Source organism: Elgaria multicarinata, chromosome 22 (assembly GCF_023053635.1).
Source record: "Elgaria multicarinata webbii isolate HBS135686 ecotype San Diego chromosome 22, rElgMul1.1.pri, whole genome shotgun sequence".
NCBI classification, from domain to species: Eukaryota; Metazoa; Chordata; class Lepidosauria; order Squamata; family Anguidae; genus Elgaria; species Elgaria multicarinata.
Genome location: NC_086192.1, coordinates 749980 through 777189, shown reverse-complemented (window position 1 = coordinate 777189; position 27210 = coordinate 749980). Strand labels below are relative to the sequence as shown.

At 55.6% G+C, this 27210-nt stretch overlaps 1 protein-coding gene across 1 annotated transcript in view; it reads right to left on the bottom strand.

Moving 5' to 3' along the window:
• Positions 1-26030, bottom strand: part of DPH1 (diphthamide biosynthesis 1) — a 30065-nt gene extending 4035 nt beyond the window's left edge. Inside the window, exons 1-10 of the mRNA XM_063146635.1 lie at positions 25964-26030; positions 22657-22809; positions 21120-21183; positions 13508-13629; positions 10627-10781; positions 8984-9105; positions 5384-5452; positions 2278-2434; positions 801-901; positions 170-248 (exon numbers count right to left, since the gene is read on the bottom strand). Of these exons, the coding sequence (XP_063002705.1) occupies positions 170-248; positions 801-901; positions 2278-2434; positions 5384-5452; positions 8984-9105; positions 10627-10781; positions 13508-13629; positions 21120-21183; positions 22657-22809; positions 25964-26021 (1080 nt within the window). The 5' untranslated portion in view covers positions 26022-26030. The remainder of the gene's footprint in view (positions 1-169; positions 249-800; positions 902-2277; positions 2435-5383; positions 5453-8983; positions 9106-10626; positions 10782-13507; positions 13630-21119; positions 21184-22656; positions 22810-25963) is intronic.
• Between the last annotated feature and the right edge of the window lie 1180 nt (positions 26031-27210).

Below are 27210 nucleotides of genomic sequence, written 5' to 3'. Positions count from 1 at the left end.
TCAGCTCATTGGGACCGTCCCAATCCCGTTCCCTCGACTCAGGGCCAAGATGAGGCTCATGTATATTTTGCCTTGGGCCCACGAGAAACCAGGCCTGGGGGTTTCCCATCTCTCATCTCCTGCCCCCTGCAAACAACACCCCCTGCCAACAACAGATTCTACAACTTACCTCATAGGGTGTGAGCAGGGGTTTGCTGAAGGCCTCCCCCCAATCGATGGAGAGTCGGGGACAGGCCACCTGCACCCACCTGTGCAAAGAAGGAAGGGAGTGCAGGTGAGAGGGGAAGGAGCCGTGTGGCCTGTGGAAAAAGCCTGCGGTTCGATCCCTGGCATCTCCAGGTAGAAGGATCCAGGAGGAGACAAGGAGAAAGACACTTCTCCCCACCCCACCCCATGCACTACCCAGACACTTCCATGCAAAGGACTAGAACCTTGGGTTTGATTTTTAGTTTTTAAAAATGGAAGCAAGCCAACACTCAAATGCTGTTACTCCTCTCTTTGCTCGGACAGAAGCGTAAAGTCAGCTCTGAGCACAGCTGTCATAACCCCCTGGGCATGGGGCAATCTGGCAGTGACCTTGTACGCCAAGCCAGAGGGGGTGGGGCAAGCGGGGGCAGCAGCCGCTGTGGCACTAGGCTGGGCATCTTGAACCCCTTTTATCCCAAAGGACAAAGCCCAGTTGGAGAAGCTCCAGGGTCTGCTTTCCAGCAGAACCGACATTTGAGACACTTTCATGAGGCCACCTTGCAGGGGAGGGGTCTTTGGAATCATGGGAGGGGGGCTCCCCAGCTGGTACTCACGCCTCGACTTCAGGGAAGAGCTGCAGTTTGCCAGGGAAGATCTCGGAAAGCAGAAGCCGGATGTAGGGGCGCCCCAAGGCCTGGAGGCAGGACTCCAAGTGCTGCAGACAAAGGGATCAAAGCAGGGGCTTTTCAGTGGTGGGAGTGAGACAGCGGCATATCCCACGCCTGCCACCACAAAGTTCCACCATGTTCATCCTCTTTTCATCTTCGGGCTTCTGCACAAACTCTCTCCGCTCCAGCCTGCTTTTCACATCTGATGTTTGTTCGCCCACTGTACCCGCCCCTGGCTTTTAATCAGGATGCCGTTTTAAAACAGCCGGCTTTGTGTGATCACTGGCGCATCAGAGTATCCTGCTTCAGGCGTGTGGTTTGTGTCTGGAGCAGGAACAATCCTTTCAGCTGAACGACCGCCCCCTCCCCGGTCCCCTGTGACCTCTTCCTCAGCCCCAGTGCCGCCCCTCCCAGTGAGTAGGAATAGAATGAGAGATTTGCATGGCAGAAAGCGCGTGTGCAAGAGAGAGAAAATGGGGGGGAGGGGGACAGAGGTAAGATCCATGGCGGCCTCCCTCCTCCCCACAAGACTGGCAGTTAATGAGGGTCTCTTACTCTGCCACCCCCACCCAGCACTAATTGCTCTGCCCTCATCGCTGAGCACTCCCGGCACAAGCCAGCCACATGGGCTTCCTCGTTAGCAGGCTGACCAGTGAGGTCAGCTGGAAGAGGGGGGGGAGAGGGACAGCTGCTCATTCCGGCTGGGCGCGCCGATCCCTCCCGTATGGCACCTGCAAGCCGCATCACACACACACACACACACCTTACGCCAGTCCTTTTACAACTTCATTGGCTACCAGTCCAGCCAATGCACCTTGACATTTAAAGCCCTAAACGGTTTGGGGCCAGGTTATTTGAAGGAGCGCCTCCTCCCATATGTCCCTGCCCGGACCTTAAGATCATCCACAGGGGCCCTTCTCCGTGAGCCCCTGCCAAAGGAAGTGAGGCAGGTGGCTACTAGGAGCAGGGCTTTCTCCGCTGTGGCACCTCGGTTGTGGAATGAGCTCCCCAGAGAGGTCCACCTGGTGCCTACACTGTACTGCTTTCGTCGCCAGCTGAAGACCTTTTTATTCTCTCAGTATTTTAACACTTAATTTTAACTTAAATTTAAATTTTACTGTTTTAATTCTGTATTTTAATTTTATATCAATTTTGCTGCGTGGTTTTTATCCTGGTGGTGCTTTTCATACTGTATTTTGTATTTGTGCTTTAAACCTGTTGGTTGTTTTATTATGGTTTTTAATTTTTGTGAACCGCCCAGAGAGCTTTGGCTATTGGGCGGTATAAAAATGTAATTAATTAATAAATAAATAAATAAATAAATAAATAAATAATAAATTACAACCTGTTCAGTGCATCACCGGCAACACCAACCCCAAGAGGAGAGGTGAAGGGGACTCAAGCGCTCCGCAGCGGCACTCACCTGCAGGATGGCCGGTGAGCCCTGGCGCCCCAAGGTGCCCAGGATCAGCCCCCACTTGCCGGCGCAAGACGCTGTGCGGATGGCTGCCTTACGCGCTGCCTGCATGCGCTTGTGGGCGTAGTGCTCTCGTGAGAAGACCTTGCTGTAGGGGTCATACCTGCAGACAGAGGGGGCACGACGGTTAGGCAGGATGTGGGTGGCACCAAAACACTGTAAACACCAGGCGCATTGCTGGGGTCGGCCCCTGGACCCATTTCCCCACACCCCTGAGGGCCCATTGACGCCGATGGGCGATGGTCTTTACAGCTTAAGGGCAGGGGGGCAGGGGAGTTTTCCTACAGGAGGGAGAGAGAGCGGAAGGGGGGTGGGAGGGATGGTGAGGGATCGCAAATGAATTGTCCTTGAAGAGGAACTACTGGTTTAGGTTGAACTGGGGTGCAAACGAGAGAAATCACTCTATTTGGGGTGACAGACAGGAATTTAACGTGCTGGCGAGAAACGTAAGTACATCCTAGAAATGACTTCTCAGTTTGCATGTACAGAGATCCCCTGGCGTGCGTCTGGACTCCAGATCTCTGCAGGGCCTCGCATTGCCCCTGGTGAACCCCCTTCCCTTCACTCGGTCTCTGCATTGTCCGCCCCGTTCTGTTTCCACCCACCCCATGTCCCTTCTACCAAGCCAGCCCCAAAGGACGCGGGCTCTCTGGGGTCTCAGGCAGAGAAGGGCTTTTCCTGTCACCTCTTGCCTAGCATGCTAAAATCGGGTGACACCTGGGACCATCTACCTGCAAAGCAGGTGAGTTGTCACTCAGCTATGGGCCTCCCGGCAAAGGGCAAAACTCAGAAGCAAAACCCTGAAGTCACTGCAAACGGAACATTTAAAGAGACCTGCTGCCCCCCTGCCCCCAGGTCTAATCCAGCACCCCGGTCTCCACTGTGGCCAACCAGATGCCCCCATGGGACGCTGATCCCTAACAGCTGCTGTAGACTGCTCTTGATAGTGGAGGTTCCATGTAGGAGGAGCCCCCCTCGCTCCTGTCCATGAATTTGCCTTTATCTGCTTGCAAGGTGACGAAGTTAATGGGCAGGGAACTGCACGAGTTAATGCCGCGCTGCCCTAAGAAGGACTTCCTGGGGTCTGTCCCGAATCCCCCCGCCAATCTGCCCCCTTAGAAATCCAGGTGGGCGCTACAGCAATGTGGGGTAGTGGCGTAGAGTGTCGGACTGGGAGTCGGGAGATCCGGGTTCTAGCTCCCAGCTCAGCCATGGAAGCTCACTGGGTGACTTTGGGCCGGTCACAGACCCTCAGCCCAGCCTACCCCACAGGGTTGTTGTTGCAAGGATAGAAATGGAGAGGAGGACTATGTATGCTGCCTTGAATTCCTTGGAGGAAAAAAGGCAGGGTATAAATGCAATCAATCAATCTTCATGGGCCCCCAGCGAAGAGGGTCCATGGCCCAGCAGTAGAGCATGCAGAAAGACCCGGTTCGAACCTCGGAGTCTCCAGGTAGGGCTGGGAAAGGCTCCTGCCTGAGCCCTGGAGAACTGCAGCCAGGCCTGGCACTAGCAGCCGCTTGCTTGCGAGGGGGAGGAGAGCCAGGCCAACCTGCGCCCCACCTGGCGGGAGAGCGGAAGGCACACAGCGCACCCACCCCGCTGCTCCCGGCCACGCTCCGCTGCTTCCCTCCCTTCATCACTTCCCGGGAAATGGGTGATTTGTTGCCCGGCTCGACAAAGGGAATTTTAATCAAGTTGCGCCAGAGCCGTCCCGCCTCCCTGGCCCATAAAGCTGCCGTCCCCCCGCCTGCCGGTAACAAACGACCTACTCAGGAATTCAGGTTCCGAGGAGCGGGGCCCGGCCTCGCCCGAGAGCGGGGGATATTTCATTGCCTCTCAGCAGCCTCATCATCGCGTTTTATGGCCTCTGCCTGCAGCAGCCGGGAGCAAGGGGGGGCAGAGCTTTAATGGGTGCCCCGCAAAACACTTTCACAGGTACTTGTCAAAATGTTTAGATTTCAGAGGAGTAAATGGCAGCTGCTCCGTGCGGCAAAGGCGGGGCCCTGCTCCCCACAGTCCCCTGCCTGGCAGCCACTCAACACTCCCCACCCCCCACCCCATTTAAAGCCAGAAACACGCTTCCACTGGGAAGGTTGACTTTTGGCGTCCACGCGCTGCCTGCCCTCAGAGGAGACCTGCCAGCCACCCTCTCCACGTGTCTACTTTTTGAGAATGGGAGGAGACAAGCCCAGGACAGGAACTCGTAAACAGGCACAATGGGCAGCCTCTTCAGGATACTTTCGACTCACAGGATCCTTATTGAGGTCGTTTCTCTTGGCTCATAGTTGACGAATTGTGGCCACTTAAGCCTTGTTGGGATGTGCAAACCAGGTCACTGCCTCCGCCAAAGAGGACAGCCACCTTGCAGGACAGAAAGGTCTGCGGAGCAACTGGCTTCCGAGTCCCCCAGAGGAGCAGCTCTGGGTGGCTTCTCCTTCCACCGCCCTGGGGAACTCCTTCCCACTGGGGACTTGACGCCATCTCAGCCAGAGCGACTTTTGGAAGACCAACCGAGCGACTTCTAAGGCAGGTTTAAAAAGAGGAGAGATTGACAGGAGCTCAGAGGCATTTAAAAGCAATGGAGGCAGAGTGGAGGAAGTTGCCAAAGAGAAGGGGCCCAGAACGCAAACGGGCTTTGCTGCGTCGGAAGCTGAAACCTGGGTCACCCTGTCCAAGGGCGGAAAACGAGGGAACCTCGCTTCCTGAGCCGAGTTCCAGAGAGGGGCCAGGCGTGTGTTTGCCTTGCCGTAATCACTGTTTGCCGTCCTTCCGGCACTTGTCCAACCTTGAATTCCCAAGCTGGTCTTTAGCGAGATTGTTCCACCCATTTAGCGTAAAGATGGGGCTGAAGATGCGTCCCTATGGATCAGAGGGCCGGCAGCACAGGCGGGCGGGGAACGGGGCATGTCGAGGGAGGCGCTGGTGGCAGCCCAGGGGCAGGGAGGCAAAGACGGGGCACAGGCAAACCCCTCCATGGATCTAGCTCCGGTGTTAAGCAAGGCGTGTTTTCCTCTTGAAGGTGCCCCTCCATCCTCCTCCATCCCCATACCTGTAGGCAGGAATTCCTGGGTTGGCGATCATGATGGACTCCAGGTGGAAGCGCCCGTCCCCGAGGTACCTGCGAGAGAAAGGGAGGTGGGGAGGAGTTAAGATGAGGTCGCTGGAGATCTGTGGAGGGGTGTGTGTGCTGCATCTCCAACGTGGCCGATGAAATTCCACTTGTGCAATGCTCTCCTCCTTCAGGTTCAAGAGGTGTCTTCCGGGACACCCGGTTCTCTGAGTCCACGGCAGTGCTAAAACCAGGTTTCCCCAAACGGGCAACCATGACGGCTGGGCATGTTGGGAGCTGCAATCCAACACACTTGCGGGAAACCGGGTTGAGGAAAGCTGGATTTGAACACAATCCCACGCAGGTTGAGACAGAGAAAAAGTCCTAGAACATGCTGGGAATTCCAGGATTTTTTCCCCTGCCTCAACCTGCATAAAGGGTGGCGCCCTTAAATTCAGTAACTCTGCCACTGCCAACGCTGCTTTTTAAAATAATATAGCTGGTGTTCGTACTGTCAAAAGTTGATGTTGTATGGAGTCAACCTACTTTTGGGGGTAAGGAAAAGGGTACATCACAAACTCCAGTGTAAACCCAGAAAGCAACTGGACGTGCTTAACGTCTTGCATGCGTTTCCTACCTGCTTTGCCAACAGTTATCCATAAAGCGATTTACAGGTACACTGCTTTTGAAGACAGAGGCTCTGTAACGCTCCTAATCCTTCTGCTTCCATAATGGGAGAATGACCATAGAAAACCTGAGCGCCCCAATTACAAGATACGCTACCCCAAATCCTCGTGGATTCCTTTCACCCCAACTTAAGGGTTAGGGGGTTCAAGAGGCAATTGCTAGAGCAAAGCCAGAGAGGAGAGATTCAGTCAAGACCTCTCTCAGCAGAGCGCTCCAAGCTAAGCACCTCGGGAGGATTGGGCCGAGGGGGCTGTTGAGCCAGGAGACATCTCAGCTTCCATTTGTAATCTGATTTCAAGTCGGCAATTACATTTCAAACTCTTTTGTCCGCCCCTCCCTAATGGAGTGAGAGGTCGTAAAATGAATTCGGACAGAAAACCTGACTGCATTTTGCCTTTAATTGGAGAATGACATCTTGGAAGATCAAAGCTAATTTGCCTGTTTAAAGGCGGGGTGGGGGGGTGGGGAGGGAATTAGCCCAAGAGAGAGGCAAAAATAATAACAGAGACCAAGGTCCACCTTAGCAGCACCCTGAACCAATTCTGGGGAGGAGAGGACACAGCAGATCTAAGCTGCCACCCCTTCATTTGCAGAACCTGAAAGGCGCAAGGCAGCCTCCCCGAAACCAAAAAGCCTCACCCAGCTGGGACTGGAGAGGACTAAGACCAAAAGAGTAGGCATAACTCTTGGAGAGGGAGGAGACACATCTGAGATGGACCTGCGGGACTCACAGCCACTAGACTGCATTTTATTCTTTTAATTCTTCAAAATACTTGTATTATATATATTTTAACTATGTACCATGATATGTTTTTTTTAACTGTTTGTAGTCCACTGAGAGGAGTAAATAAATAGATGTTGCTCTTCTCTAGAACAATGGCAATATACGATGGAGGCCGTCTGTCATTTTGGTGCTACGGAGGATACTGTCGACACGGACCGGCACCCGCGGCTTTCAAGAGCTTCAGGCAGGAGTTTTCCCTGCCCTACCTGGAGAAGCCGGAAATCGAACCCAGGACAGCAGGGTTTCTACTGTTGAGCCACGGTCCTTCACCAACTTCATCCTTTGGCCCCATGGCCCACCCTCCCCCTGCCATCGCATGAGTCCCTGTTCTGAGCTCAGCGCCTCACCAAAAGAAGCAGAGACACACCAGGCACCCTCCTCTGATGGCTGGGAAATTTGGTCGCTTGGCAGCGTCGGGCGGGACAGGAAGCTTTAACCCTGGGGCAGGCCTCCCAGCCACCTCCAAAAGCTTCAGAGCTACTGCACCCACAATCCTCAGGCATTGGCCATGCTGGCTGGGGATGCTGGGACTTGAAGTCCTACACCTCTGGGGGTCACCAGGTTATGGAAAACAGGAAACTGGCGTCCTCTATTTTAATTCAGAACCCCAAGAGAGAGGCGAGGGGCGACTGGGCCAAGGCGGTCGCCCAACTTGGGGGAGTCTGCAATTCCCCTTCAGGGCTGCCCTCCTCCTTCCCCTGGTTGGGGGGCAGCTAGAAAGCCCCACCCCCACCCCCGCTGCACTTCAGGATGGGTCGGTTATTCATTTCTCCCGAGCTCTGCAGCACGGCATTCACAGTGCATTAAGCATTTCCATTACTTCCAATAATTAGGTGTGCGGAAACCGGGCCCCCGTCTAATTCACCGTCCTTACAGAAAATGGATGGGGTGGCAGCATCAGGGGCCGGCCCATCCATCTTGCCAACTGCCAACTTCTCCTCCCCTTCCCCAGCCCCCCCCCCCCCCCCCGCAATCTGGATTCTCAGCCTCCCTACCCAGAGGAGTCAACGCCAGGTCAAGGGAATGAGGACAGTGGCAGCAGCATGCGTGTGCTCTTGAACCCAGGTCTACCCAAACTTTCTAGCTGGCTCTACCGTCGGCTTGTCTGCCAAGGAGACCCCTATGCTACCCCCCTCCCCACCCCCCGCCACTACCACCACGCTGGGATCGTGGAACATTGGTTAAGTCAAGAGACGCAGCACTCCTCAGGCACCACGCCTGCTACGGGAGGATCGTGGAAGGGCTGAAAGGGACCTCAGAGATCATCTAGTCCAACCCCAGCTCAAGGCAGGTTCAACACACCGGGGCAGACTATTATTATTATATTTATTTGTATCCCGCGTTTTGCCCAATACTGGGCCTCAGATGACTGCCTCTTAAATACCTCCCATGAAGGAGCCTATTCCACCACTAAACAGCTCTTGCGTTTGGGAGATTTCTCCTAACGTTTGGCCAAAATCTGCTCCCCTGCAATTTCCCCCCATTATTTCTAGCAACAGATCTGCTCCATCTTCTGAATGACAGCCTTTCAGATACCACGTCCCTTCTTAACTGTAAACTGCCCAGAAAGCCATGGCTACTGGGCAGTATAACAACGTAATAAAGAAATAAAATAAAATAATTAACCTCCTCTTCTCTAGGCCAAACATACCTAATTCTTTCAATCATTCCTCATAGGACTTGGTTTCCAGACACACACACACACACACCCATCATTCTGGTCACTCTTCTCTGGCCAATGTCCTTCCTAAAATGGGGTGCCCAGAACCGGACACAGTGCCCCAAATGCAGCCTAAGGCAGGACAGAGCGGAACTACTGCTTCCTGTGACCTGGATGCTTCTGTTAACGCAGCCCAAGACTGCATTTGCCTTTTCAGCCGTCATGTGACACTGCTGGCTCATATGCAGCTTAGGCTCTGCTCGGAAGGGTGCTGGTGGCCAAGTGGAATTCCAGAGCAGCTTCCCTCCCCGTACTTTACCAGCCCACTTAGGACCTCCTGACAAGCACTGAATAACACACATCCCTGCCAGTTCCCCAGAAAATACTGCTCTAGCCAGAAAGCCTCACTGCTCCCTAAACCAGGATCAACGAGGGTCATATCTGGCTGTAAACATTCACAGCTACTCACACGACAGCGTCAGTGTCCGGGGCCAACCGGGGAGATGTACAGCCCAGGACCTCCCCGGGCGAGAGAGGTTTGCACTGCGGGGTGCAGACGGAGTAATACGGTTGAAGTTCCTGGCTGGCGGCCTGCCGTGGGGGAGGAAGGAGAAAGCGGGTCATGAATGGACGGGTGGCTGGGAGGACCACCCTCCCAAAAGCCCTGGGGGAAGATGCCACGATGGGACAGCAGCCATGGCCAAATGTCTATCAAGCTCAGCCCTCTGCTTCCAACAGGGGACAGCCAGACGTCCTGCCACGAGAAGGTCACAAACTCAGGGCATGACGGGGAAGAGCTCTGTGTGGGTGTTTTTGCATTTCTGGGGTGCCTGGCAAATCATAGAATCATAGAACAGCAGAGCTGGAAGAGGCCTACAAGGCCATCGAGTCCAACCCCCCGCTCAATGCAGGAATCCACCCTAAAGACCTTTTCATTTCACCCCTTCAGCATTTGCATGTTTTTAATGTGTTATTGACTTTTTATATCTTTATATTGCTGCAGGCTTTTACTTTGTTTTTATTCTGTTACCAAACTTTTAAAGGTCTTATGCTACCTTTCATTAGGTTTTCATGTTTGCTAACCACCCAGAAAGCTTTGGCTGTTGGGTGGTATAGAAATTGAAATCATCATCATCTGGTCCTCAGGGGTAGAGTGCAGCTGAACACAGAGGTTCCGCCAGCCTAGGAGGTTCTGCATCTCTGTTTTCCCAAGGAAGAAGGGAGCGGAGCAAGAGGTCCCGGGGGAAGGCCGGTCTTTCCCACGCTGGAGGACAAGGAGGGGAGGCTCATGCGTCTGTCACGCCACGTGGGAGGGACTTGAAGTGGCCCTGCGGGGGACGTGGCTGTGCCTGCCCCCAGCTCCTGACAAGGCATCAATTCAAAGCCCAGAGCAGCTGCTGTTTAACGTTCCAACGGCGGCATGTTCAGACAGCGAGGGATTGCGGGGGCCCCGTCCATCTCTGCCCATCCAGCCGCTTCACCAGCCCTGCTGGGGCGCCTGGTTAGCACTCCGGCGTGTGGTGACATTAGCAGAGGCAGGCGGAATAGAGAGATTCCCTGTTCCGAGAGGATGCCGGGCTGGGAAAGAGGCGCCGCCCCCCTCTCCGGCGGAGCTGCTGGCCAAGGCGCCCGGAGGGCCAACGGTGGGGGCCTCCGTGCGAATTCTGGGGAGCCCGGAAAGTTCTGACCCGGCTTCAAGTGCAGAAGCGGCCCAAGGCCTGTGTGTGTGTTACCCTCCCTCTCCCTCTGTGCTTTCCTTTTGCTCGCTGCGTTTGTGTGTGTCTCTATCTGTGTCCTTCCCTCTCTTGCTCCGTCTGCCTCTGTGCCTGCCTCTCCCTCTCTGCTTGTGTGCGCGCGTCGCTGTGTGGGTCTCCCTTGCTCTCTGCACCTGTGTGCGGGTCTCTCCTCTCTGTGCTGCACTCTCTCGCTCTGCCTGAGTGTGTCGCGTGCGGTGCCTGTGCGCTGCTGCTGCTGCTGCTGCTCCCTTCGGCCCTCCTTCGCCTGCCTCCCGGCCTTTCTGCACCACTCAAGGGCTTCCCAAAGGGAGCAGGGTGAACCACACCAGGCTGCAAGGAGATTCTCACCCCCATGGCGGAATCCAGCTTTTCCTACCTGCAGTGCTGAGACAAACTGGACGGTGCTGACCAGGGCCAGCTTGGCCCCTGGGCGGAAGTTGAAGCGCAGCGTCTCCACGAAATGGGCCGTGTCAATCTTGATGTCCACGAAGACGTAGAGCATCTTCAGGCCCTGCGTGGAGTCGAGGGGGACTGTCGAGAGGGGGGGAGGAGGAAGAGAAAAGGTGTGTCTCTACGAGACCTTCTGAGTCGGTAAGGTCAAAAGAACCATGCTGCCTTTTCACCTGCTCACTCGCCACCCCCGGCCCAAACTCCATCAGTATTCCAATGTGCAATCACCAGATACAGAGCCTGGGCAGGCTTATGTGTCATTCCACCCCTCCCAAAGGAACAAACCAAGTTTCTAGTCCATATGGGCTATTGAGAGAACACTTTCTGCACTTTTGCACAAGCCAGCACCTGATGCCAGCCTTCACGGAAGCAGAAAAGGCAGCCACCTTTAATGCACTTTTAATTACTCTACTAAGGGAGGCACAGCGGCATCCAGAGTCCTGTTTTTCTTTTGCAAACTGTCAAAGTGGGGCTGACACCACCACCCCCTTCCAGGAAGGGAACGGTTCTTCTTGAGAGCCGTAAGGCCCCCAGATTGTGTGCCACAAGAAACGACCTCTGCGGGAGATACTGGTCTGGTCTCCCTGCAATCAGTCTCCACTGGAGGGGACAGTAATTTCCCCCTTCCCATCTTTGTCTCAGGCAAGATGGTAATATTGTCTGCCCCCCAGGAAGATGGCTCCAGGGGGCACCAGCAGTGCCGGGGCCAAAAGCACCACCCCTTTCCTGACTCCCTCTCTAAGACACCCCCCATCTTTCTCTCTCTCTCTCTCTCTGAAATGCCCCATCCCTCTCTCTGAGACACCCTCTCTCCCCCCCACCCCTCTCTTCCTCTTCTGCCAGGGGAGAGATGGATCACTCTTATCATAGTCTGATCACTTGCAGGCAGCTTGTCCTCCTTCCATTTTGTCTCCCCCCCCCCCGCCCTCCTCAGCCCAATTCTTGTCCCCCTCGCCAGAGGCCTGGAACAACCACTTGCTGAAGGCTTCTCCTCCTCCCCCCACTTTCAGCATTCAATCCTGTCTGGCCATTTCCCTCAATTTTCTGCCTTCCTGTCCGCCGAAGGCTGCCCACCCTAGCCTACAAAAGGGTAAGCCGGCAGTGTCTGTGTGAGTAACGTGAAGAAGTGGGGTCTCCTGAGCATGTTTCAAGATTTTGCAGCTCGTGGGTATGAAGAAATGACCGCCGGGGTAAGAGAGAGAAGAAGAAATGCAGGGAGTGTATGTCTGAGTGTCTACTTGCACAATTCCCACACGTGCAAATACATCAAACTGTGCAGCCGCTGCCGAGGAGATGTATCCGGAGCGGAAAATTGGGACAGCATTGTTCAGATGGATTCTAATCCCCCTTGCCTGAGCCCGCTCGGAAACATCCCTAAACGGAACCCAGCACCTATGCCTGCCTGCGCCCTCCCTGAAGTGCTGGCCTGCCAGGATCCTTTGCTCCGGGAGAGGCCGTTATGTACCACCGGGGCATGCTGCTTCCTGCCCCAGCCCAAAGGGTTGACGGCAGCCCAAAATGCCAGGGGGAGGGGCTGTGTTTTGGAGAGGGGGTTCTGGACAATGCAAGCTGCTGCCTCCCCTACCTCTTGCCACATGTTGGGTGAATTTGATGAGCAGAGCTAGGGAAACAGGAGGGGCATACTGGCCCAGAGGCAAGCCCTCCCCTGTCCCCCACCCCGGTTCCAGTGATAAAACTGTAGATCCACCTTAAAAATGAACAGGGCCTTGTTCATTCTCTGTCTCTCTCTCTCAACCCCGCCCCCCTCCTTTCCCTGTTATTTTGAGCCAATTCCATCCTGGGTGGACTTCAAAGTTAGCAGCATCTGGGACAGCCACAGTTTCCATGGCAACAGAATCTGGAGTACCGTTCCGCCTAGGGAGACCCAGCAGCCGCTGCCTCCCGCCCCTCCTCTCTCCCCCGCCCGACTTGTTCAACCAGGCTCCCTCCCCACACCCAGCAACAGTGCCAGCAACCCCTCCTCCTTCTCTTCCAAGGAGCGCTCGACATGCTTCACCCGCCCCGGGGCCACGTCGGTGGTCGGCCAGGAGGAGCTGCTTCCACGGGACACTGTGCGCAACAAAGGCCAAAGCTTTCAGGGGATAATTCCAAAACAGAACATGCAAAGCGGCAACACAAATCTATAGAACCACACGGGAGAAGCCTGAGCAACATTAGGCCTGCACATCTGGGCAGGGTCTTGGCATCTGAGGGGGGGGCACTTGGCCTTTGCCAGCCCTTCCGTTCCACTGAGCCAAGGGGATAAGTAGCAAGTCCGGCCCAGCACACTGAGACGTTCCTTGTGCAAAGACACCCGGTGATTTATTTATTAAAAATGTCACCACTCGCCTTGCAGCCCCCAAAGTGACACCCCATGTGTGCCGTGAATGAGGGGAGTTGGAGAGTTGGGGGTGAATGCACAACGGGGGCGGAGGAGCAGCAGTTTGGGTTATTTAGCCGTTGGAGCAGCGTAGGGGGAGCAACAACCCGCCACACACACACTCAACCCTGGCAGACCAAGAACACAGAAATCCTCTGAATGCTAAACTCTCGTCCAGCTGTTCTGCAGGTATGCAAAACACTCCCAGCTCCGTGGATGCCAGAGAGCACCTAGGGGGGAACCAGCCACCACCGCCACCCCCCTACATTCACCCCCTTCCCCAGCCTGGAGCGTCCCAGATGCAGGACACGCGCTGTAGCAGACAAAGCCAGCGCGGGAAACTGAGTGCCCCTCCCCCTTGTTTCTGGGAGAGTAGGGGGCAATGGGGAACCTCAGGCAAAGGCTAGCCAGGGGTGACAGGCCTTACTCAGGCAGCTGTGGCCGTAGTGGACCAGGAAGTCGGCTCCAAGGGCTCGGGCGGTGAAGTCATCCACACAGCAGGCCCCGTAGGTTACGTCGCCCATCACGATGGTTTCTGCATCTGTGAACCTGCAAGGGAGAGGAGAAGGTGGGCCCAGAGCACATGGCACGCAGAAGCCTGGAGTCAGGAGGGGTCATGTCGCCCTTCGGATCCAACCCCCTGCTCAGGCCATTTTGCAGCTTCCCTCCCACCTCCACGACAGAGAGACCAACTCCTCCTGGGGCAGCGGGTGACGTCGTCTAGGTGTAAGGGAGGTTTTCCTAATGTTCAACCCAAATCTGCCCTTCTGTCACTAAAGTCCGTGGTTTTGTGCCTGGATGACAGAGAACAGCTTCTGTGCGAGAACTCTTTAGGCCCTTCAAAAACGGCACCCTAGTTTCCCCTGCAGTCTTCTCTTTGCAATGCTAAATATAATCACGGTGCCTCCTTCTTTCCTTGTAGAACTAAGTTTCTAGTCATCTTTGCTGCCCTTCTCTGAATGTGTTCCTATTTATCTGAATCCTTCTTGAAGTGTGGGGTCCAGAGCCAGATTCCATATTTGAGGTGAGGTTTGACCAGTGCAAAGCCAAGTAGAACTATTATTTTGAAATGATACTTCTACTGATGCAGCCTAAAATTGCATTTGCCTTTTTTGCAGCCACATCACACAGCTGGCTCATATTCAGCTTGTGAACAACTACCACCCCAAGACCCTTGCTAGCCAGGCACCTCCCATCTTATGACACACCCAGCTAAGGCTCAGGAAAGAGTCCATCATCCTGCCCTGCTCCCAGTATCAGGCACAGCTGTTGCAGCGCATGTACCAACACGGCTCAGTAGGTACACCGTCGGATCTGACAGTAGATACGCTGTCGGAAAACATAGGTTCAAGGGCCCTCTTCTGCCACAGACTCATTGCGAGGCCCATAAATTGCCATCTCTTGGCCTCGGTTTCCCAGCTGGACAATGGGGATAACCCTTCACCCTACCTTACAGGGCTTTTGGAAGCAGAAATTAGGAGGAGGGGGGAGACAGTGCATCAGCTACACACAGGAGGTGGTGGGCCATAGGGAAGAGAAGTCACACACACACACACACACACACGTGCGAACGGGGACCTGCTGGAAGAGAGACCCGGCTGCACCCTCAGCTGTCGTTGGAGCCCCGACTACTCTGGAGATGTCAACATGATTAAAGTGGTGCGTGCTAATCCACCTCTTCAATTGGGGAAAGCTGTTTGCAATTCGCGGGATTAAGGCGCTCATCAAGATACACGGCCGGCTTCCCAATGCACCACGCCAGAAGCTGGAGGGAAGGATTGGGGGGGTGGAGAGCAGGAGGCAGAAGGGCATGGAAACATCTCCCCACAACCAAGCCCTTTCCCACCAGAGAAAGAGAGCAGTCAGAGGGGGCTGGCTGGGGAAACAGACCCCTCGGCTTGGTTGAGACATATTTAGGGGACGGACGGACACGTGAAGAAGGCCTGAAAGACCCCTTCTCAGCTTCTTTTGATGGATGCAGGTACCTCCCATCTTATGACACAACCAGCTAAGGCTCAGGAAAGAGTCCGTCATCCTGCCCTGTTCAGCTGATGCAGGAGGGAGAAGGCTTTGCTCCATTGGCTAGTCTTAATTTATTATTTTTATTATATTCTGGCTTTCCCCCACCCCTCTCTCGTGGAAGGATCCCAAGGTGGCTCACACAGTTCTCCTTCTCTCCATTTCATCCTCAAAACAACCCTGTGAGGTGGGCCAGGCTGAGTGTCATTGACTGGCCCAAAGTCACCCAGTGAGCTACACGGCCCGAACGGGGACCAGAGCCTGGAACTCCCACGTCCCGGTCCAATACTCCAACCACTACACCACCCTGGCTTTACGTCCAACCTAGCCTCCTGCCCGCCCACCATGGGGGCGCAGTTGTTTCACCCTCTGGATCGTGAGGTTCCCAGCTCCGCCCCCAAAGTCCCGTGGCAGGAGATGGTGTGGGGCCTTCCACGATTCGTGGCCTGCCCTTCGTCATCCGCCAAGCTACTGCACTGCCCCGGCTGCTGCCGTTTCACAGGCGAGTCCATGCCACTTGCTGCTTGAGGCGACGGCAAAAGCATGCCTTGAACTCTCTCCAGCTGAAGGTTTTAAGGAAAGAAAAGTGCAGCTGTCCACAGAGGCAACGCATCACCCACCGCTCACAAATCCAGCTGGATTTTCACCCAGCCGTGCGAGCTGCACTAATGTTCATCCCACGGTCCTCTTGGTCTCTCGCTCAGAAATTTAATGAAATTTACACAACCAGCTCAGATGCTAGTGGCCTGGTTTTCCTGGGCAGGCTGTGGGTGTGGGGGCAGCAACCCCACTTTGCTCCACCAGAACATCCCAGGGGACTTGCACCAAAACAGACGTCAACCCCACATTTATGTGCTAATTTTGCCCAATGAGGAATTCTGTGCAAGCCTGAAGCTCACATCATGAGGAAGAGAGATCTTTTCACCTACTAACTGATGGTTAAATATATAAATGTAGAGATAGAGATGCCTCATAAGCGGCCTGCAGTTCCTTTCCTCTTCCCTCGGCATCGCTTTTTCCTTGTGTGTCGTGTCTTCATAGATTGAAGCCTGTGGGCAGGGGCTGACTTATTTTCCCGACTGTATGTTCAACCACTCCGAAAGCCCTTTTGTCTGACAAGCAGGATAAAAGTACTTCAAATAAAGACAGGGTGATTTGATGCTGAAGTGGCAAAGGGTTTGTGTTAAGGGTTTGCTTTTAAGTGCTGGGGCTTCAGGCAGGGCAGGCGGCCTATGCTCGGGCAGAGCTCCTGCCCCGTGGTCGCCCACGGCTATCCAGAGCAAAGAGATGCCTGCCAGGGGTGCAAGTGTAGAGGCACAAGAGGATTCAGGGACCCTCCGCCGGCCTGGCTGCTGCAAGCGGAGGGAGGCAGGGAATCTGCAGCCGCTGCCGCGGACTCTGCACAGTTCAGCTCCTCTCCCGTCAAATGTCACACAATAAACAGATCATTAAGCCTGATTGGAAAGGGCTGGGGGGTCCGTGCCGCTAACAGCACCCCCTCCTCCATCCAGGGCTCGAGGGATGCAAGCAAAAGAAGCTACGCACAAAGGAAGTGCATTTGCACGCAGAAATATGGGGGCGGGATGGGTGGGTGGGTCGCCTCCTCCCTCCCCTTCCACCCCCCCATCCCAGGGGCGCAGGCACGAGAATCCGCACAAGGAATCTCCACTACTCACCGCAAACACACCAGGCAGGATGCAAAGGGTCCTCCGTTGTGTCTGGGGGTGGGGGGCACAAAGAGATGCCAAGGTACAGGTCGCAGGGAGGGGGGGGCATCATTCTATTCAAAGGAGCAGAATAGAGCCAGCAGATGATCCTATGGGGGTGGATTCCTAAACTGCCAAGGAACAGGGCTTTTCAGGAAGGATTTGGGAGTGGGGGCTTCCATGTAAACGAGGCTTTAAAACCCAGCTAGGCCTTGTCGCGGCTCAGCCCCCCCTCCATTTTCCAGGGCTGGAACTTGCCCCCCCCCACACACACAACTGGGACAATGGAAGCTATCAATAGAAGACAATCTTCTGAGCATGTGCAAAGTTCACTAAAGAACCCCTTCTTGGATTATGAGGAGGGGGAGTTAGAGCTCCCAGGTCAGCCCCAAGTTTCATGGCCTCAGAGGCCAGACCAAGAGGAAATCAGAGAATGAGTGAAAAAGGAAGGCCCTTGTGTCCTGCAGCCATGTACATTGATGGTGCTATATAAATAAATAAATAATAATAATAATAATAATAATAATAATAGTCCTCCAAGTTGCTGTGTTCTGTGATTCCTGGGCAGAAAAACATGGAAGATGAACCTGGGAGAGAAATCCAGCAGCCCTCAGAATGCGCCCTCCCTCCGAGGGCTGTTTTTAAAAGCAGCAAGTGGCTAGTCCTGCAGGTGACAGCTAAGCAGCAGGTGCGACACTTCGCTGGAACCGAAGGAGGTCGAGCAGAATTTGGGTGTGGGGGGAGATGAACAAGGCCATGCCCTCCCTTGATAAATTATGCAAAAAACCTCACCCAAAAACTCTAAGCGCCTGCAAACGTAGTACTCGATTTGCATAATGCAGGCAGGCTACGGAGTTCAATTTCCCCAGGCAGAAAATTCAGGTGGCTGGATTGGACGCCAAATTCCTCCCGGTGTTATTATAAACCTATTGTAGGCTCAGCTCTTTCCAGTTTGCAACCTCCCCGTGGGTGGAAATTGGTGAGCCGCCCCCTCTGCCTTTCTCCTGCCACCTTTTCCCAACCACCCTCAAGTCATTTCCAGTGAAATTAAAAAGAAAGGTCTCTCTCTCACACACACATTATTTTTAAAATCCTAAACCTTGGGAGAGCCCCCAAGTACCAAAGCAGTCTACCAGATGGGGCGGGGGGGGGGGGGGAATCCTCTAAACTAGGCGTGTGATGTTCCCAAACTCAAATGGCTGACCACTACTAGAAACAGTATACTAGGCCGGGCAGGCCTTTTGGAGCTGGGGAAAAGATCTAATCCAGCCAGGAAGTCAGAACATTTTTCAAGTCACCCCAAACCTGTGGGGGGGCCTCAGCTGGGGGGCCACCATACCCACCTCCTTTTTCCTCCTCTGTCAGCCGCCCCACAACCCCGTGCTTGCCCCTGACTTTGCAGCACCACACAACACTCTGCCTCCACAGAACTCATTAGCAGGGGGAGGTAGCACCCAATTAGAATCACGAGCTCGCTACGTCCTCCCTGCGAAGGGCTGTGGGGACGCACCTCCCGCCCGGCACCTCGGCAGCAGCTGGGCTATTTGCAGCTCCGTGCAGCACGAGGAGGCGGGGAGCGGCCAGGAACGGATTCTGTGCACAAGGCACCCCGGCCACAGTCCTTGGCCTAGGACACCCTTCCCCAACCTGTCACCTTCACGATGCAGTGGAGTGCAAGTTCCACCATCCCCAGCAGGCCAGAGACCTCAGTAATCCTCTGTCTCCTGCCAAGGCCTCAGCAGCCCTTCCTGGTAAGTAAGTAAGGGGCCTCAGAGACCATGCGCAAAGTGGATAGGGAGGCCCCTTCCACACTTGGGGTGGGGGGACCCCCAGGGTGATGGTAAGAGGAGCCTACTGATCCCAAGCAGTAGGTAAAGACACACACACACACACACACACACACCCCGGAAAACAAATGCTCACAGGCCCCATCATGCCAACCTGGCACACGGCGCAAGGCGCGAGATGTGCGTCAGGGGCTCGTTTGATCTTCGTTATCTCCCTGTCCCAGTTCGTTGTGGGGGGGGGGGGCTTTAACGCGTCTGCCAGGGCCGCTCGTTTCATGCTCAGCACCTCGGCGAGGCCTGCTGAGGCGGAGGGCCGGGCCGCGGGTTGGGTCAGTGAGCTCCTGGAGGCCCGATCCGCAGAGGCCCTGCCGACCGGCCACTTTCACACATGACCCACAGCATTACAATTCCACGAGCCAAAGGGGCTGCATTCCGCAAGCGACAGGAAGCAGCCTGCCTGGCACAGCCAGCCTAAACCGCGCGGGGGGGAGGGGTGCAACGAGGGGCTGGAGAAATTCCCCAGTGCAAGCCCGGCCTCCTCCCCACCCCAAAGAAGGCGGCTGTGGAATCAGCAAGGATCCGAGCAGGCCCAGCATGACCCCCACCCCCTCAGCCCCCCTCCCACCTCACTTAGGGCCCACTAAATATATTACCTGCAGACGTCTCTAGAAGAGAGATTTAATATTAAACACAGGAGCACCGCAAGTGTTGGGGAGAGGAGGGGGGGAAACGGTGTGGGGGGGGGCGCAGTTTAGAACGCAGCCCCCTCCCCCCTCAGGGCCCAGCACCACCTCTGTAAGAGGCTTCTCTGCATGGTAATCGGTGCTGGAGACGCAGGAAGCTGCCCGACTGCACTGTCCTTCAGCAGAACAGGACAGGAGCAAAGGCTAGGGCGGAAAGGAGGCCCTCCGCACCCCCACAGCCAAGGGGAGCCGGAGTCCTCGGGGTCAGGATTTGCCCCACCACCACCACTTACAGAACTGCATCGAGGAAATGCACGCCAGGCATCAAAGGAGACGCCACTTTTGCAAGGCCCCCATCCGTGGCAAAGGGGCCCATCGCTTTTGGGGGTGGAAGAAAAGCCCACCGGCATAAGGCAGCGCCCCCCCTGCCCCCCAACCCTTTGCGCCGAGAGGCAGCCAGAGGACGCATCTACGCCTAGGAAAGGCCCAGAGAGGTTAAGGCAGGGAGAAGCCAGAGGGGCAAAATGTTATTCCCAAATTCCCCACAAACTCAGTGTTGAACAGATTAAAGAATTGGGCTCCACTCGGAGAGCCCTTCGATAGTGGTGGGGACTTCCTGGGCACCGACACAGTCCTCAGAGTTGGCGGATCCAGGGAACAGCCAAGAAGAACTCCCTCTGCCCAGCTTCCTCAAGCCACTCCCCCTCCAAAGGGCTTGGACTACAGTTCCCAGCATCCCCAGCCAGCATGCTAGCAACTGTGGTCTAATGCTCCATGGATGCTGCACATCATCTCGCAGGGGGACGGTCCGACGTGGCGGCTGTGGAGGGGGCGGTGTGGCGCTGGGCCCCCGTGCCTGGGGCTGGCCGGTGGGCCTTCCTGCATGAGCAGCAGCCGTTGGAGGTAGCCCCCAGCCCCGAAGGCCTGTCCGCCCCTAGCAGCGGGGAGGCAAACCGGGGCCAGGCAGGCTGGTTTCTACCCTGGAGGCTGAAGCCCAGAGCTGGCCACCCCGAAGGGCCGAGGGCCAGGGTGGATGGAAGCCCCCATTTCTGGAGAGGGGGCAAAACTACACACGCCCCTCGTTCTTCAGCAGAGAGAGGCCAGAGCCGAGGAGAGGCGGCGGCCGCCGCCACGACAAGACCCAGGAGCCGGGGAGGGAAGTCATGCTTCAGGTTCCATTCAGATAAAAGGATCGCCCTAATCAGGGTGCCTTTGAAGTCGGAGACATGAAAGAGGCCCCCACGCTGGCAGGGAGGCCGGGCTCCCTTAAAGGAGACGGAGCAGGCGGTGGTGGGGAGGGGGGGCTGCAGCAGAGGGGCACCAGAGGAGCCCCCTGGAAACCCTCCCTCCCCACGCTCACAGGCCTAAATCCCAGGCTCTGCTCCTCCTCCTCCACCTACGGCTCTTTCTCCAGTGCCAAGAGGGCATCTCTGAACACCACAGAACCACGTCCACGAAACAGGGCCATCCTGAACCCAGCCCCTGCCCTGCTCCTCCTCCAGCTGCCCTCGCCCACAGTTTCATGCCACAAACCTCTCAACCCACCCTGGGCTGCAACCCCCACCATGCCCAACCTGTCTAGAAGGGAGACGAGGGGCAGGCGGGGGCCTGGGGGAGCCCAGCTGCTCTTGGCTTCCCTGGCCTGCCCCCACCCCCCCGCTCCCAAGGCGCTTTCCGACTCCGCTCACATGCGGCCTCGCAAAGGGCTGCATTTAAATCTGGCAGCGCTGCAAAAAGTCACGGAAGCCCCCAGGCTGCAAACACACAGAGAAGCCTCACCCAACGGCAGCCGCCCCCCCCCTGCAACATACACCGCTCCTCCCTGCTCCCCCTTTGCCACTCACCTCTCAATGATGTCTGCCAGGGCACAAGCGAACATGAGGAGGCCTTCCGGCATCTGCAGCGCCACTGAGAGAGAAAGCCGGGGTGGGTGGGTTCCCACATCAGCAGAGCAGAACCTGTGCAAAGCTCCCCCCCTTCACACACACCCAGGGTCCCATGGAGAGAGAGGGGCCCCTGGGACACCCACCTCCCCTTTTCAGCAGGGGAACCTCATTCCCGCCTTATGGCTCACTCTGGCCCCAAATCCTAGAGGGCCACCGCCGGTCACAGCCTTCGCCCCACCTCGTGTCCTCCTGAGGTCTTGGACTACGACTTGTATCATTCCTGGCTATCAGCCATGCTGGCTGGGGCTGTTGGGAGTTGTAGTCCAGCACATTGGGTTTGGGAAAGGCGTTGTAGAGATTACTGGGCCGAATGGGTTACAGGTGGGACTCTGGAGAATGCCTGTGACCCTCAGAAGCAGCCCCAGCGGAGGCCTCCGAGATGCCTGCGGCAACAGGGGAGCCGGTCACAGAACCCTGGAATGGTAGAGTTGGAGGGGGCCTCTAAGGCCATCCAGTCCAACCCCCTGCTCCATGCAGGAATCCACCTCAAAGCATCCCTGACAGATGGCCGTCCAGCTGCCTCCTGAAGGCCTCTAGGGTGGGAAAGCCCACCACCTCCCCAGGTCATGGGTCCCACTGCCGTGCCACTCTAACCATCAAGACATTTTCCTGATGTCCTGTGGAACCTGGCTTCCTCACCTTTGAGCTCTCCTTCAAGGGCAGGGTGGTCTTCGCACAGGCCTTGCCAGGGGGCTGTGCACGCCCCGCTTCCTCTCCGGGGAAATGTTTCTCGCGCTCTACATTGGCGCCATTTGAGGGCCATGTTAGAAAGGCCTCAAGCTTCACAGCGGGGCAGCAGCAAGCCCTTTTACGGAAGAAACGCTGTAGTGGAGGTGCACCGAGACCTCTGCCGCAGCAGCGGAGGTAGCTGCAGCCCTCCCGGGGCTCTCTCAACGGGGGACGGGGAGCCGGCCTCAGGAGGAACCAGGGAAGCCCTGGCCCTTGACCTCGTGGCTTCCCCTCCTCCGCCCACATGATCCCTGGACCATCTTCTCTGGCTGACAAGTCCACCGGACTCAGCCTCCCCTACCCGCCTTGTCTGATCCCATTGCCCTCCTGACGGTGAGGACGCTCATCGGGCCGACGTGCGGCTTGCTCAGGCAATGGCTTCGCAAGCTTGGCACAGAGGGCACCAGTTGGCAGCGTTGCGAGGCTCCCCGGGCGCTACACAGGGCACCCGCCCCCTTCCCTCTGGAGCTGGGGAAGCTGGCTGGATTCGGCCACGGCACGACACATCTGCACCATTCCTTCCATCGGCGTCCATCTCTCCCACAAGCTAACAGTGGGGTTCACAGAGTGGGGGAGGGGGTTCAACCACAGCTCCCCATGGCCCAAATGAACTCGATCTCTTCACTCGGCCACAGAAGGAGGGTCCCCTGGACCAGAGACACTCACACCCTGCCCCACAAACAAATGCACACCACCAACCGCTCACCCCGTTTCGCCTGAGCCTGCCGGATCCGCCACACTGTCTTGTAGACCTCAAAGTTATAGTTGCTGGGGAGGGATCCTACAGCTGCCTGGAGCTCCAGGTCTGACAGGATCTCTTGGGGGATCTGGTGAGCCACTCGGCGGGGTGGTCGGCGGGCTACAAAAGGAGGAAAGCAACAGAAACAGCCAGGTGACGGCAACATCAGGGCAGGCCAAGCCCAGCTGGGGATGCGAAGCCTCACTCTAGTCCCCAACCGCCATCTCAGGAAAGCGCCTGCGATGACCCAGTGGTGAGGACAAGGCGCTCTACACATGCTCAGAGGACAAGGCGCTCCGCACAATTATGACTTCATTATCTTTCAAGGCTGCAAACAAGGCCACAGAGCAGCCCCGCAGGGCCAAGCCGATGGCACCCGTGGCCAACCGGATGTCCCCCCGGGAAGCCCCCCAGGGAGAACACTCCCCGGCTGGCAGTCCCTGGCGAATCTTTCGAGTGCCTAGAGACACCCCTGCAAGTCGCCCGCCACCAACAGATTTCTCCTCCACGAACCATCATCATCATTATTAATTATCATTATTATTATTTTGTGGCAGGAAAGGAAAGGAAAGGAAAGGAAAGGAACCTCTCGTGCCAGCACTTGAGTCATTGCTGACTCCCTAGAGGGACGCCTGCTTTCGCTGACGTTTTCTCGGCAGACTTTGTAGCGGGGTGGTTTGCCATTGGCTTCCCCAGTCACAGTTGCCTTTCCCCCAGCTAGCTGGGTGCTCATTTTACTGACCTTGGAAGGATGGAAGGCTGAGTCGACCTGAGCCGGCTGCCTGAGAACCAGCTTCTGCTGGGATCGAATTCAGGCCGTGGGGAGAGTTTCGGCTGCAGTAGCTGCCACTTACCACTCTGCGCCACATGACTCCCATAAATTCTGTATTGTGTAAAGGGAGCCTCCTTATTTAAAGAAGAAAGGGGTTGGAGCTCATAAGCAGCATGATACAACGTCTTTGGAAGAGGAGGGCTGGCTGGCTGGCTAATCGCCACAACCAGGCACATCAGACAGTAAGTCTCTAATCCTGGTGGAGGCCTTGCAGCGAGCAAAAGGCAAAATGGTGCAGGCAGCAGCAAGAAAGACCCACATCTTTGGACTAAGGCAGCATTGGGCGCAGGAGGAACACACACACACACACACCAGCAAAGAGACTCCCTCCAGGCACATGGAGATGCCCATTTGCTCTTGGCACTTGCTGCTAGACACATCTCTCCCCCCAGGCCCGCCCCCACCCCAGAAAGGGTGTCGTCATCCCCCGTATTGTGGGCAGAGCGGACACGGCGCCAATGGGGATTGAAACCAGGAGGGGCTGAGACACCTTTCACCTTGGGTTCTTGGTTCTCTCCTAGAACAGGGGTGTGTGGGTGTCAAAAAAGACCAAGGTGGGGGCTGATGCATCAATGAGGGGGGGGAAACCCTCCCGTTTGCTATTCTTGTATCCCTCCCCCCTGCATTTTAGCACCAGCCTTGTTCTGTGAATCAGCAACTGACTTGCTGAAGGATGAAAATGGCAATATGTTATCTGGGAAGAAGGTGAAAGAGACAGATGGGGGGGGGGTTATTCATGCTGCTGCCTCCCCCCATGGAATGATCAGGCTCTGTCAACAGCAGAAAGAGGCCAAGACTGACTCAGCCGGGGCGCTGGTAGTGGTGCTGAACCCAGCCCCCCCCCCCCACACACACACACGCTGCAAGGAAGCTGTCAGGATAGATGGGCAAAAGCCAGCCCACGCATGACCGGCTACACGCTCTCTGCCTCGGTTCTCCATTTGGAAAACGGAGGTCCCCTCCCTTTAGCTCAACCACCCCGGTCCCCAATACCCAACCTATCTTCTCTTTGCTACTGAGTTCCCCTCTTCCCTGCAATGAACTCAAGTCTTCCTCTCTCCCAGCTGAGTCCTCACAACAATCCTGCGAAGTAGGCCGGGCCGAGAGAAAGAGCGCGTGGCTGGCCCAAGGCTGGCCAGCAAGCTCCACAGCTGAGCGGGAGATTTGAACCCATATCTCTCCAGTCTTCATCTATCTCTCTAGCTGCTACAATGCAGTGCCTCTGTTAATGAAGCGCCCGTAATGGAAAAAACGCTCCATTTCCTAGACTACAGGCCCCTTGCGGGCAAGGACCTGTCCTCCTGCGTCAAACCAATAAGGATTTGAACCCGGATCTCCCTGAACTTAATTTGATGCTGTAGTTCAGTCTTCCCTCTCCTGCAGTCCAACGTTACAGAAGTGTTGGGACTACAGCCCAACCAGCCATGCTGGTTGGGGAGAAAAGGGGCTGTGATCCAACACATTCAAAGGACACCTGGTTGAGGCAGCCTTGTGCTGTAGTTTTTAGACTATTGGTTGTTTTATTATGGTTTTCATTTTTGTGAACCGCCCAGAGAGCTTTGGCTATTGGGCGGTATAAAAATGTAATAAATAAAATAAATAAATTAATAATAGCTGCTACATTTCAAGCCTGCGAGCCTTTCTTTGTACTGTGCTAATCTGTCCCAATAACTAATGTTGTCCGGGCAGAATACAACCAACGAAAAACTAAAATGCCAAATTAAAAATATGAAATACAATACCAATATTTAAAAGAATAAAATACAACATAATGCAAAACAATAAACAGCGCAGGGATCCACAGAACAGCCGTAACAACCCAGCACTCTGTCACTTTCTGCCAAAGGAAGGCACTAACAATAAAAACCAGATTAAAAACAAAATCTTAAAACCGGGCATAAAAATAAATAGATTAAAAACGCAATTAAAAATAACAGCGAAAGAAATAAGCAGCCCTAACCAATCAAAATGAGCAAATCCCCAGCAACTGACCGGCTTATGCCAAAGGGCCGCCTGAATAAAAACCTCGCCATTGATGATGATGATGGTGGTGGTGGTGGTGGTGATATAAGATTAATATTTTTCTCGGCAGATGTGCCTGCTCCGCCCTCCCCTTGCAAAAGACCCCCGCCCGAGACCCTGGAAGGACCGGACCCCCTCCCCTCCACACACACACGCTTCCGCTCCCTCCGCGTTGGGCCTCTCTCTGCAGCCCTGCATTCTTCGCCCGCGCAGAGGCACTCTTGCCCGTTCATACGTCGCGGGGCCCTTTGGGGCTCGAGCACCGGCCTGCCCAAGAGGTGCCGGGGCCGACACGCGTGAAGGCAGCCCTCGCCCTCCAGGTGCGCAGGGCAGGTGGGTGGGGGAGAGGAAAAGCCCAGATCCAGAGCACCCAGACTGCAAAGTCCTCGAGCCCCGCCTCCGGAGGGTCTCCCCAGTCACCTGCCGCCGGCGCCGGAGCGCAGCCCTTGTCCGCTTCTCCGGCTGCTGCATCCGCCATGGCCGCCAAACCCACGTGGAGCCCAGAAAGGCAGCACCAATGGAGGGCCGGCCGCCAGAGCCAGGCAAGACCAAGCCGCGGCCGAGTGCATCCATGGCGAGACGGAACGCCAAAGTTTAAGGTACCTTTCCTTCCTCCCCTCCCCGAAACACCTGGCGCCCTCCAGGTGTGTTGAACTACAAAACCCATCGTGCCTTGCCAAAACATCTGAAGGGCACCAAGGTGGTAGTGGGGGAGGCTGCTCTAGTTGCTGGACTCCAATTCCCATCAGCCCCAGCCAGCATGGGGATGATGGGGGTTGGAGTCCAGCAACATCTGTAGGGCTGCAAGTTCATTTATTTATCTGTGATATTTATATACTACCAAATATAATGAAGCCCCGCAGCAGTTCACATATAAATATTAAAATCACATTTAAAATGCAATATTAATAACTCAGTGTTAAAAACAATTCCAATTGCAATAAAAGCAATTCAAGGAGCAGTAAGAGGGAGCAGCGTGATTAATTTAATTATAACCCCGGGAAAGGCTGGGGGAACAGCAAGGGCATTTTCAGGCAGCGGCAGCATTTGAGGGAGGGCCAAATTTCCTCTCCTGCAAGGGAGGGTTTTCCCAAGGGCTGGGAACTGCTAAGTTCAATGGGTTAGTAGGATTAGCCTTCCCCAACCTGGTGCCCTCCAGATGTACTACAACTCTTCCCATCATCCCCAGCCAGCAGGGCCAATGCCTGCACTGTAGCCAATACAGCTGTTGCTTTTTGAACCACCCCCACCCCTTCATATGTTGGGAGAAGAGGCGAGTGGGAGTGCCCCTGAGCGAGTGCAGAGTACATAGCTACAGGGAGGGGCTGCACCCATCTTGGATGGACTGTTGGGAGTGGGAAGGGTGCCAAATCAGAGGGTGCCGGTGCTGGATGGGGGTGCGGGCTTTTGCTTAGACATGAATTCCAAACAGTGGTCCTTGAACTGCTGTTCTTGCAAGTTTATCTTTTTTCTGACCTGAGTTGCCCTGGGAATCTGGCCGTGGAAAGCTGGACTGCAAATGTAATAGTGTGACGAGGCCTGGTGAATGCCTCGGGTGGGGTGGCTGGTGCTGCTGAGTGGTGACGCATGCCATACATGCTCAGAAAATTCTAAGTTTGGCTCCACATGCCCCAGGGCAGCCTCCCCCAAAGGCCAATATCTGTTGG